This window comes from Mugil cephalus, chromosome 1 (assembly GCF_022458985.1).
Source record: "Mugil cephalus isolate CIBA_MC_2020 chromosome 1, CIBA_Mcephalus_1.1, whole genome shotgun sequence".
Classification (NCBI taxonomy): domain Eukaryota; kingdom Metazoa; phylum Chordata; class Actinopteri; order Mugiliformes; family Mugilidae; genus Mugil; species Mugil cephalus.
Genome location: NC_061770.1, coordinates 19899146 through 19911883, shown reverse-complemented (window position 1 = coordinate 19911883; position 12738 = coordinate 19899146). Strand labels below are relative to the sequence as shown.

The window sequence follows — 12738 nt, the reverse complement described above, 5'->3', positions numbered from 1 at the left end:
ATTTATTTTGCAATAAAATATCCCCCTTTGTTTTTTATAAGTGACTTTAACAATAAATGAATGGCAGTGAAGGAGGGGGGAGAAATGGTTGCAGCAAAGGTCCAGAGCTGGACTAGAGAGGAGGACAGGGCTATTTGTTTTGCATTTTAACATCCAGGTCTTCACACACACTCAGCCTCAGCCTCAGCCAGGCGTCACATGTCTTGATGGGATATGGGAGGCTCCATCGCTGACATCCTGCAGCAGGCTCTTCTGCCCGCGGTGGACCATGCTACCTGCACCTACGACGACTCGTGGGGCTCAAAGGTGAAGGACACCGTGGCCCCTGCAGGTGGAGGCGGAGTTGCAAGGTGAGTCTAAAATAATAAAGCACGCATATTTTCTGACATCAGCGACCTGGAAATACTGTATAAATTACACTCGTGCTTCCTCAGCCTCAATGATTTTGCCATAGAAGTTTTACTTTTAAGTTAATTCAGCAGATGCCGTGGACAGAAAGGGAAACCATAACTGATGTGAACAAAGATAAATATTATTTATTGTTTTAATAGTGTGCTTTTTTCAGTCTTAGCATTACATTATTGTTAATTATCTGTCATTTTTGTAAAGTTGATGAGGAAATTAGGAAATTTGAGTGATAAAAATAGTAACCACCTTCTGAAAACTGATCTCACCTTATTTGTTTGTGAATATAAGTATTTCAGAGGAACAGTGTGGGTTAAAACGTCTAAAAACCAATCGTGTCAAGCAGTCTCTGTAGAGTAACACACGTCTTTCAGGGTCGGCAAATTACATAGTTGAGTGTGGAAATTGCACACCCATCTTATGATTTCCCTCACATGACCCAGAGAGAGTCTGGTGATCCTCTGAACTGCCAGAACACTGCCTGGGAGGCTCACGGCAGCTTCGGCTCCGGGCTGAGCTGCAGCTGCCCCAAGAAGCCCAACGTCTTCACCCAAGTCAGTTACTACATCGACTGGATTAACTCCGTAAGCTCTGGCTACTATGTTGTATTTATTTCATTTTTCATTCTCGCGTTACGTCTCAATAATCTCTTCCACGGAAAACGGTGGCCTACTGAGTGACATAAATAAATTAATCTGTATTACTTTCTATTCTGTAACAGCTTTAAATTTAAGTTTTGAAGTTTTTCTTAAAAAAAAAAAATTTAAAAAAAGAGCAATAAACATAATCTTGAGCTTGAGGAGTGACTTTTATTCTGACTGATATAACAACCAGTGGTACTTTAATGACTGAATGCTAATGGGAAAATCCTATCAGCGACCACCCGCTGCTATGTGGCCAGCTTGTGTTTGACTTCCTGCACGTGCTAACCACGTTTTCCCAGAATGGTTTAGACACTGAACAGAAGTTCCTATCGTGCAGTATAAATACAAGCCTGTTTTTTAACACGCTTCTAAAGGCGCTTACGCACACATCATCAGTCATGAGGAGGCTGCTGGTTCTCGCTGTCGTGGTGGCAACTGGTAAGTGACTTATGTAGATTTGCTTAAAACTCATTCGTTGAAGAATAGACCAGATGGCTAGTCCATTAAAATCCCATAAAGAGCGCTCACAATCACATGTAGTGTGAATTAATATATTCTTTTGCTTTTTTCTATAATTCAACAAAAACTGACTAAAATATTTAAATTATGTTTTTTTTTTTTTAATTATTATTATAATTTTCAATCTGGTGTGAAAGTCACAACGTGCATCGTGTGTCTTAAAAACTGCCATCATGTTGCATCGTCTACGCCTTACTAAAATAGGAGGGAATGGGAAAATGTTGTTTCTGATGTAACTAACCATGTGCCAGTCTATGGGTGTGGCCTTCCCACCTACCCTCCCGTTCTGAGCAGGGTGGTGGCCGGAGACGACGCCAGGCCTCACAGCTGGCCGTGGCAGGTAACGTCCACAACAGCACAAGTCTTTAAATCTTTAAAGATGCCTATTTTGACACTGACATTTAGAGCGAGTACTTTAGAAATTAATGACATTCTTATACTCTGTGCAGATCTCACTGCAGTCGGACAGCAGTGGGCAGTGGAGGCACGTGTGTGGAGGCACCCTCATTTCCTCTGAATGGGTCCTGTCCGCTGCACACTGCGTCAAGTTAGTTCAACTCAACACTCGGGACATGGTTTCTGTACAATTAAAACTACAATAGAGCAGGTTGTTATTAAAATCTCGCAAACCTGTAGATTAGAACTTTTATGTCTAAGGTTACAAATGTGCTACTTAGCGATTCCAATAAACAACCGGCCAAAATGTTTATTTTCTTGATGTTAGTTTAATTTAATTAAGCAATAATGTTCAGGGTTGATAATAATATTCTTTCCTTTCCCTCATGGGATCCTCTTTCTCTGTTTTGACCCCATTCCATTAAGGCAGAAGTGCGTACATTGCCACAGTCCCACATCTGCTTCTCTAACCACTACTCTTATCTTTAATCAGTTCAGAGTTAGTGTGGGGTTTCTCTGGGTGCTCTACTTTCCTTCCACCTTCCAAAGACATCCATGTCAGGTTAATTGGTAATTCTAAGACCTTGTGTCCAGACATCGTGTTAATATCCAATCTGGGTGATCCAAAATGACAGGTATGAACACCCCCAGGACGCATCGAGATCACATTTAAGATATCCGATCTCTGACCACATCTCTAGGTGGTCTGAGTCACGCGTATCCACATTCCTTTGATAGTGTGAACTCAATGAGCACCAAAGTTAGCCGTAGGTTTTTATGTGAGTGTGAGTGGTTGCTTGCCTTTCTGAGTCATGACATGCCCAAGGTTCAACCCAAATCTTGCCCAATCATAGCTAGGATAGGCTCCAGTGATTCTCCAGAGGATAAAAGATAATAGCTAATGAATGAATGTAAGTGTTAGAACTACCGAACACACTAATTCCTGGTATGTGAGAGAATTCCGTGGAAATAAATACGATTATGAGCGAACAGATAAAGAAAGGAGCATCGCATGGAGAGATTCAGACTGCACAGTAAAAAGCATTTGAAGTCGGAAAAACAATAAACGTTATGCACCGTATGACGTCACCCTTCAAAGTCAGATGAAATAGTTTGGTCTCTAAAAACAGCCACGCATTACCCCCGCGTGACTGCAGTCCACCGTCGGCCTAATCGCGGTTTTGTACACACAGTTCAGAACGGTCAATAACACTATCTAAACCTCCAAGCCAATACCCTGTCAACTGCCTTCCCGTAGTGACCGCTACAGCTACAGAGTGGAGCTGGGTAAACATGACCTGACGAACGACGAGGGCTCGATAGCTCGGGGGGCGGCTGTAATCATCAAACATGAGGACTACAGTACCCTGCTCAGCCGGTAACAGCAACAGCTCAATATCACCTCATGAGTACAAGTAAACATGAAAATCTGCAGGGCACCATGTGTACGAGGCGTAGCAGTGATAGGTGAACTTGTTAGCTAGACATGAATGTAACGTGCACTGTGTTTTTATGTCACTTCCTTCCCTTATTTTTTTGCACGCTGCAGTAATGACATCGCCCTGATAAAGCTGTCCTCCCCCGTGGACTTCTCTGACACGATCATGCCCGCTTGCCTTCCAGACCAGGGAGTCATCCTGCCACACGGAGCCCCATGCTACGTCACTGGCTGGGGTCGACTCTCCAGTGAGTGGACGCAGCTCCGCAGAACAATTCACGACAGCATTATTCCGAAAAAGCTAATTAAATCTTTACAGTTGGTGCATTTTTTTTAATCTGGCTCAAAACTCAAAGGCAAAGGTAGAATATTTATCAACCTAGTTGAAGCAAGGGGAATTAAATTTGCTGGGTGGGGTTGCTTCAGTTTTCAGTATTTGGGATTTACCTGGATAATTGAGAACCTTCAAAGATATTTCTCAACAACTAGTTCAGTCAGGTTTCGTTTTAGTCAAAGAAACTTATCCTTGGTGGTATAACTCTGTTCTGGGAACGTCCTGCCCTTCCACCAGCCTACACAGAAATCTGATGGGCAATCTGATAGGCAAAGAGAAAGTTACAGCAAATTAAATAGGCACCTTGAAGGAGATTTACCAGTCATGTTTCAGCTGATAAGAGCTGGTTTACAGATTAACTATCATGTGATTTGGACATAAAGACATATTCATCAACTAAGCTCAAACAATGCCTAAGGCTGAGATCCAGTTCTTAACTGCTGCTATCAGCTTTTTGGCTGATCCATCCGTTTCTCCACAATCTCACCTGACTGAACACGAAGCACCATTTAAAACAAGGGAGCCAACACTGTTCAGATATGCCTCGTTTGTTCTGTCAGCAAAACACAAACCATGATTTATTATTAGTCGACTTCTGCTCAGTTTACGGCTTTTCGCTCCGTAGTCGTAAAACCAGTTGGAAACTGTGTTTACCAACCTCTGTTATCGGTCACAAACAGAGACAAGGTGAGCTCCCTCAAGGCTCGTTTGTTTCTTACCCGAGTTAACCTCGTCACTTCCCCACAGCCAACGGTCCTCTGGCTGTCATCCTGCAACAGGCTCTCCTGCCCGTGGTCGGCCACGATATCTGCTCCCAGTCCGACTGGTGGAGCGTCCTGGCCACAGAAAAGATGGTCTGTGCTGGGGGAGATGGCGTCACTGCTGGCTGTAATGTAAGTTCATACAAGGAAGTGTCATTCAGGATCTAACGGTAGTTTAACGGCATCAGTCTAAGAAATTACTGGTAGCCGCATCTCTTATTAGCATCTGAACTAAGACTGGGAGACAACGAGCATGTGTTGCCGACCCACAGGGAGACTCCGGTGGCCCCCTGATTTGCCAGAACCCCGACGGTTCCTGGGATGTCCACGGTGTGGTGAGCTTCGGCTCCGGCGAGGGCTGCAACGTGTTCCAGAAGCCCACCGTCTTCACACAAGTCAGCTCCTACATCAGCTGGATCAACACGGTGAGGACGGGTTTCATTTTGTGATGACCTTACAAGCGCACGGCCCTGTGGAAACTAAGGAGTGTGTTAAGTGTGTTTTAACAGTGTTTTCTGTCGATTATCCTACAGGTTATGACGAACTACTGAAGAAGAAGAAGTTGCTTTGTGTCAGAGTCAGATGTTAATGTAAAGTCTTGATGATTCCATCATCGTCAGCGTTCAAAAGAGGAGCTGCCATGAAAAAATATATATATATATTTCATCTGAGTCAGCCTCACAGTGATTCACAGAACATAATACATTTCAAAAACACAGACTTCATTAACAAATACTTCATTTTATTTCTCATTAAATATTCATGAGATATATTCAGAAATGTTTTTTTTCCAAAACACAAACCAGAATTACCATAGAAAAGTATATTTTTACATTACATATAAAATACAGACGTAATTAAAAAAAAACATATGAAACTGAAAAACTCTGGAACTCGTCTACCTGAAATCAACTGCTCAATCCAAACACTATCAGTCATTAAAGGAGGAGTAAGTTGTTCTAATTCAATACACTTTCTATCTAAGGCACCTAATACACGTCGCTGGCTCTAAAATGAACTAACTCACTAAACGAGAAGGCTCAGATCGGTCATCAAAATGACAAAACACTGTTCAGGCCAACCAGCAACAGGTGGCGTTCATGCCTGTGCAAAGGAAGGAAGAGTGGGGATGGTGGAATGGAGGCAGGATATGCTCAAGCAAGGCTTGTGAATGGTGGAGAGATCTCCACGAGATGAAAAAAGGCTCAGGATAACAATAGGGTTGCCATGTTTCACATAACTAATATTTGCTTTTCGTATTTATTTTCATTGGTAGCTGCAGCAACAATAGAGCTGCTGTGTTGTGCGGTGGTGTGTGTCTGCAAGTTCGCTGCTGAGTTTGCATCAGCAGTTTGAAAACCAACTACGGAGATTAAGTTTAGTTCCATTACAAGGCGTATTGCTCGCGTATTTGCTTGGGTTTGGGTTCAAATATCAACGGCCTTCCTCGACCGTCCACCTCCACCTTTTGATGTAAAACATTTTGACAAAATAGTTATACAGTCAGTTTTGTAGTTAACTGGTCTTTCGCAAATGAGGTAAAATGCTAATCTCTGCAGGACAGAACATAAGAAAAAAAAAATAGAGAGAAATCACATGATGAGCATTAACATTAAAAAACAAGTCAAATAAATGCAGAATGAATTCCAACGACATCTACGAAGTGACTCAATGGCATTGCTGTCCATCAAACGTCAAACACACCTAGCAATGTACTGACAACAATAGTGTTTCATACATTTAGCTTCAGTCAAGCACACCCCGATAATGAAAAATTTAGTTTCGCCTGTCTTTAAAACAAAATGGGAATCTCTTATTTGTGCAACTTCACTGACATTTATCCGCTTATGTCTAAACAAGACTGGTTTAAAGAGGAAACCAGAGTGTGCAGACAGGGATTGCTTAGATATTGTGCAAACCATTCCCCTAAATAAACCCTTGAGCAGTCTCTTCTTCTGTTTCTGCTCATTCTCTGCATACTTTTCGACAGAAAACAAGGCTGCGTGTCAAGCTGCGGTCGAAGAAAGCCAGCGAGCAACAGTTGCTGCGATTATGGCACAGCTGCACAGTGAAAGAAGTCTTTCTGTTGGTCATCTAGGATAAAAACAAACTGCACAGACTACACTGCTGCCTTCACTAGTCAACGGTGTTCACCATGGCTACAGGGCAAGGGCTTTCAGCCATTCAAGTTCATTCAAACGTGTTTTCACGTACTTCCTTCTATTCCTGCCGTCTGCAAGGGCAGAAGTGACACTGCGTAACATTAGTGCTTGCTTAGGTTTAGTCACACAATGCTTGTGTTTTAGGAAGTGTTGTTCTGAGCATAAAGGGATTTAATAGTGCTTTAGTGTGCACAACCGGAGGGCAAACCCAGTTAGCATTACTCAAAGATGCCAAGACAAGTCCTTGGTCTTCCAGGAAAATTATTTCCTCCTAGAAAGAGTAACTTCCCTTAAATCGTAACAGCGCTGCAGCACTGGCAAGAGTAAATATGATTACAGACATGCCTGCAAGCGGTTGAGTCTTGTGAGACATGAATGTCAACCGCTTGCCAAGCACAAAATGGCTCAGGAGCCACAGGAAACTGTCAGAAAGCTGCTAGCGAGTTTAGCATTTAAGCTCGAGGCTACGACGATCACTTCCTCGCCAGCTGGTGGAATTTGAACCGCAGATAAAAAAGACAACATCTAATATCGGCTATCCGCTAGCTGCAGCTTGGTAGCATTTCAACATTTTTCAGCTAGCATCTATGCTACTTAGCCTTCGCTGGTCATCAAGCGAGGGCAGCTCCATAACTCACAGCGGAACAAATTTTAGATAAACAATTTTAATCTCTAACTTCCTGCCAACGTGTCAGAAGAGACAATGTTTTTTGGAGGAATGAACAAGAGTATCTCTGTAGCATAATATGACATAATGTCACACAACCTGAGTCACACACAGTGGAGTCTGCATCTGGTTATCTGCTGGTAGTACGAGTACAAGTCTCCCACTGTGAAACATGGCCTAAATGGACATCATAAATGTCACAAGGTGAGTGACATGCACACAAACCTTTACTATAACCCCCCACTGACCTCTTGTTCCATCAACTCACAGGTACAGTCGGTGCACGGTGGAGGTTGGTTATATAAAAGCGACAGTAATAAAGGACCCAGCGATGACAACCATTACCCTCAATCTGTGTCTGTTCCAGAGATCCAAGGTCAAATAAAGGTTCCTCCCGTTCAGAACTTTGGAGTTACGTGGCATATTGATGAATTGGACACATAATTCATTTTAAATAAAAACCACTGAGAACATCCCAAAAGGAGTCATATCCATGTCTCGGCTTGAAGACGGATCCAGATCCACAGAAAAGTTGATCGCGGAGGGATTTCAGGACTTTCCCCTGATTGTTTTTCATGTAATCAGCCTAGTCTTAAAGTGGACTCACTTTATCGTCATACTGTGGCGGCGGGGTAAGCGGTTCAATACTGATACCAGGTCCTGGCAGAGAGTTGTTTTTCATGTGTAGCTTCTCTGATTTAATCCTGCGGATCTTGATGGGGAGGAGCTTGCGGTTATTTTTTCCGGGTTTACGATTTGATGCAGAGGCGGCGGTGGCAGAGGCGGGCTGTGCGGCCTCCGGCCCCTCGTTCTCATACTGCACGCCGTCGACTTGGGCCAGGTCGTCGTAGGAGGGCAGCTGGGATGTGCTGGGGCGAAAGTTGCTCTGACGGACGGGGTACTGGCCGCTGCCAACAGCCTCTTCGTAGGTGGGGACGGCATAACGCTGCTCCTGCTCCTCTGCACTGCAGACATTTACAGAAATAGATAAGTAAAGATTGGTACAATAACAATACAAATGTACAGAGAATCAATAGGATTCACAAATTAATACACAATTAATATGCAGTTTATTTCATGTTGTAGGACAGTACTGTCAAATGTATGCTAGTTATGCTAGTTGTTAGTAGCAGCTTTTGGGTCCTATGGGTTGAAGGGAGGGGCCTCTGTGGATCATCCCACAGATATTTGATCACTTCTAGTGAATGTGGAGGCCAGGTCAACACCATGTGCTGTTCAACATGTTTTTTTTTTTTTTTTTTGTTTGTTTTTTTCCCAGCTGTTCCTAAACCATTTTGTGTGTGTGCCTGTGTCAGGCTGCGTCCTGCTGGGGATGCTATGGGGTGTGGGTGCTTGGTCTGGTCTGCTAGGTGTCTAAGATAGCCACACGAATGCCAGGTCCAAAAGCTTCCCAGAAGAACAGAGATGATGTTATTTACTTCTCCTGTCAGTGGTCCTAATGTTATGCCTGATCCGTGTGACAACAACAAAAAAGAGACTTTGTAAAAAAAAATGCATAAAGGTTAAAGGTTTAACTAGAGAGTCATGCACTCACGTTTCTGCTTCCTCCTGCTGCCTTGTTGCCGCTTGCCTTTGGTTCTGTGATTCCTGCAGCATCAGCTGCTCTCGCCGTTTGTTCCTCATTCCCAGACACAGCGACAGCAGCAGCATGACCACCCCAGAGCCCGCCAAGACGAAAGCCACAGAAGATGCTTTGGTCTTCCTGCCACCGGTGTTGTTCCCTCCTCCTGGTGAGCTGCTGCCATTAAAAGATGCGTCCGCGGGCACCACACTCCACACGATCATCACAACTCCGAGGGCAATAAGTCCGAGCCCCAGAGCACACAGTGCATACTGGGAGCCTGAGTTTCCATTGTTTTCATTGCTGCCGCCGTCACCGTTGCTGCTGTTGTTGTTGTTGTTATTAGTAATGTTATTTCCGCTTTGAGTCGCTCCGCTGCCAACGGGACCCGGTGGTCCGTCCACACTGGAACGCATCTCGTCAGTCGCTAAACTTCAGGCGGACCCGCTGCAGTGAGGTCAAAAACTGTAGAAAGACACGGAAGTCAGAACACACTCCTTACTTCTCCTGAGCTGTACCTGAAGTTTTGTGGCTCTCAACGCCCCGAGCTCCCCAGTTAAGGAATAAACGTCAGCTGTGGAAGGTATTACCAAACACGCTGGCGCCTCCCCAGACGTTTGTTCTTGATAAAGCACTTAAGTTCATATTTCAGTGAAACTGTTCTGGACATAATATTCACTTAAGTGAAATACAGTTTCTATGAAGCTTCTACGAATAGGTGCGCTGCATGGTAAAAAATTTACAGCTGACTCGCCTTTCAAAGTCACAGGACTTGTCACTTATGTCAACATATTAAAAGGTCAGATAAGGACCACTATCACCACAGGTAATGATATGACACGTTTACAGTAGGACTTTCCCCCCCTCATAATTTGAATAATCTAATACACAGAACATTTAGTGCTTCAGTGGAAATCTGTAACTCAACATTTAATTTAACGGTTGTTGCTGAGGGAGAAATATTCTCTGAAACACAACGGGATGACAAATGAGCATCTGCTGCATACTTAGAACATGCCTTTCCTCACAAGGCCTCTGTGCATAACAGCTTTTTTAGGAACTTAGAAAATCTGGAAACAAAATGTGTTGCGATAACCATGGCACCTCTGTGGTACAAAAGACTACCAAAAAAAGTCCTTTGTGCCACAGAACAAAGAAGTGGGATCTTCATCTATATTTTTTTTTTTTAAAGTTGATCTTGAAAAACCTCAAAGGGTGGCTCAAACAATGCCTGCCGGAAATCCCTGCAATTAATTACTCACTGGGCCGTAACAGAGCAGCTGGACTGGTAGCAACAGATTTTATGACAGAGACCAGGCTAATGATGAATTACGCAACCTCAACCGCCCTCACAGTCCAAAATTTACACAGCAAATTGAACTCATTATGGTTTTTTTTTTGTTGTTGTTTTTTTTTTTAATATGATCAATCAATTTTTTTAAAAAAGAAAAGAAAAGCTAAACCAGCCATGTATGGTAAATGTTTCTGGCTTACGTAAAAGATACAACATCTTAGAGAGGTCACTAGTGGTCAGGATGCACAGTCAGTACAAAAGTATTAAGTATAAACATTAGTGAACGTATCAAGATGTAGCACATTTGTATAAGTTGTGTTTTTGCGTAAATACGCAGTACAGAATGAATAAAACTCAACAGATTAAAAGAAATACACACACACACAAAATACTCCCTCGGGATAAATAAAGTATCTATCTGTCCTTACGAGTCTGTATGAATGAGCGTTCAAGTATGTATTCCATGAAATGCCCCAGGAATTCTTTCTCTGAACATCCCAACACAGTCAGACAGCAGCCCTGCACACATGCCCAAACTTGTGTTTTTTTTTTTTTTTTTTTTTTTTAGGAGGGGACTCTAAAGCAGCGATTATTCTATTCAGGGCTAACTTAGGGACATCTCACCCCCCCACACCTCACTGAAAGCATGCATGACACAGAAATACCGTGACAGCTGGTTAAACCGTCATATCCCACAAGCTACGAGCTGGACACCACACTGCACAAGCATGTTGGGCAACCCAGAGGTGCAAAGAATTCATGTGAGGATGTCACATGTTATGGAAATGTTTAAGGCTCCTTAGAGTCCAGCCTAAAGGTTAGATTTCACCACACAGTAGCTACACTGAGGCATTCACAGACCTTTCCCATTCTCAAAAAGGTTATATTGTGTATTTGTGAGGATTTCACCACGGTCTTGCGTATGATGACTGTTTACGCACGAGTGCTACATTTGCAGCATTTATCTAGTAACATCCATTCTATAAATACTTAACATGTGGCACACGACCACATCTAGGGTGTCGAAGCGGTTTCGGGTATTTTTAAACCGAGCACCGGGTATTTATTTAATAACCAACACAAACAGACGATTGCTTACTTTGATCTCGTCGGGTTTGTGATAAAACAAAACTCGCTACAGAACCAACGCAAAAAAACTTGACGCTTTTGTGGAAGTTTCAGCCGCATTTTCAGCGACGCAAACAGAAGTAGACTATATCGGGCACTACACCCACTTACCTTCGCATCATCTCACAAGAAGTTGACTCTTCTTCTTTTCAAAGCTGGAAGCCGAGTGCCAAACTCGGGCGAAGCGGGCAGAAGCGTAATGTGGCACAGATTGGTGAAAAAATAACGATGTGGAGGATCAGGAAATTTTCTCTGAGACGGATGGGCCCGAGCAGAGATAGAGCAGCGGGGAGGAAGGAGGGTTCACTTCTGGCGCTGCACTTCCAGTTTCATTAACCCTTTCGCCGACAGATGGACAAGCCGGGGTGTGGGTAAGTATGTCTGGTATGCTGCGTGGCTCTGTCTTATCGGCTGTACTTGTAACAGTATCCAGTCCTACCCAGGGGCAGCCCCTGCAAATCTCTAATAAGGAGTGATGATACGCAGTGACTCGAACTTTTGTCGTACTGCCCCTTTATGGGAGCCCTTTGTGTAAAGTACCAGGAAATTACACTCTGACCGTAGGCATGTTTTACTATCACAATTCAAATTGATCTTACCGGAAAGATTTGGCCTCTTCAGGCCTTGCCTTTAAAATGGAGACAGCGTTCAGCAGGCTGATTCTTAAACTGGGGATCAATTCACCCCAACTATCTAGAAGTAACACAAAATATGTAATATTAGTTATTTATCACTGTCCAAGAGCAGATGTCATGAAGTGCTTCCCTCCAAAGTGGCCAAAAAGCGAATAAAAGGCAAAGCTATGGATGTCATTCTAGGTCGTTGTGTTTACATGATGCACATGATGGTCAACACTCAAATCCTAGCCTGTAGAGATGTCTTGAAAACAGAGGGTAGGTTTAACATAAACAGTTAAAATCTCAAGAGCTTAGATGCCAGCTGGAGAAGAGATAAGACCCTTTGACTTGTGGGTGTTTAGCTGTAGAAATAGTGTCATATGTTATCATATATCATATATTTAAGGAGTTGTAGCAATTCAGCAGAATTGGGCAGTTTTAACACATTTTGAAGCTTTAAGGAGTTGCTCTATTGAAGATCACCTGCATAGGAGTCAATTCTAGAATTATATATTAATTATTTGAACACACTTACTGCATAAAACAGCATCGGACCCAGGGCAGAACCCTGAGGAACGCCACAAGACAGAGATTCAGCTGATGAGGCATTTCTGTGACAGTTCACTCCTGTTGTTCCAGTGATTCCCACCTAGCCTCGTCCTCTCCTATAGGTAGGTGCTTTGAGAGACAGTTAGTTGCACTGTGGTCGGTTGTGTTAGTTTTTTTAATATGCTGACGCAGTTGTTTTGCGATACAGTATGAGGTGTTTTCCATGCTGACACTTGATGTAG

The 12738-nt window shown here is 43.2% G+C and overlaps 2 protein-coding genes across 3 annotated transcripts; one reads left to right on the top strand and one right to left on the bottom strand.

Moving 5' to 3' along the window:
* The first annotated feature begins 1343 nt into the window (after nt 1–1343).
* On the top strand, nt 1344–5168 carry LOC125010880 (chymotrypsin-like elastase family member 2A). The gene is made up of 8 exons (XM_047589779.1): nt 1344–1487; nt 1820–1908; nt 2018–2115; nt 3223–3342; nt 3514–3650; nt 4484–4629; nt 4770–4922; nt 5031–5168. The coding sequence occupies exons 1-8, from the start codon at nt 1448–1450 to the stop codon at nt 5046–5048; spliced, it is 801 nt and encodes a 266-aa protein (XP_047445735.1). The 5' UTR covers nt 1344–1447; the 3' UTR covers nt 5049–5168.
* A 585-nt stretch (nt 5169–5753) lies between these two features.
* On the bottom strand, nt 5754–11690 carry tmem51a (transmembrane protein 51a). 2 transcript variants are annotated; one of them, XM_047589761.1, is made up of 3 exons: nt 11442–11690; nt 8882–9373; nt 5754–8291 (listed from the first exon to the last, which is right to left on the bottom strand). In XM_047589761.1, the coding sequence occupies exons 2-3, from the start codon at nt 9322–9324 to the stop codon at nt 7919–7921; spliced, it is 816 nt and encodes a 271-aa protein (XP_047445717.1). In that variant the 5' UTR covers nt 9325–9373; nt 11442–11690; the 3' UTR covers nt 5754–7918. The 2 variants fall into 2 exon arrangements, with proteins under 2 accessions (XP_047445717.1, XP_047445723.1); XM_047589767.1 differs by lacking the exon at nt 11442–11690 and having other exon boundaries at nt 8882–11424.
* Nucleotides 11691–12738: the final 1048 nt, after the last annotated feature.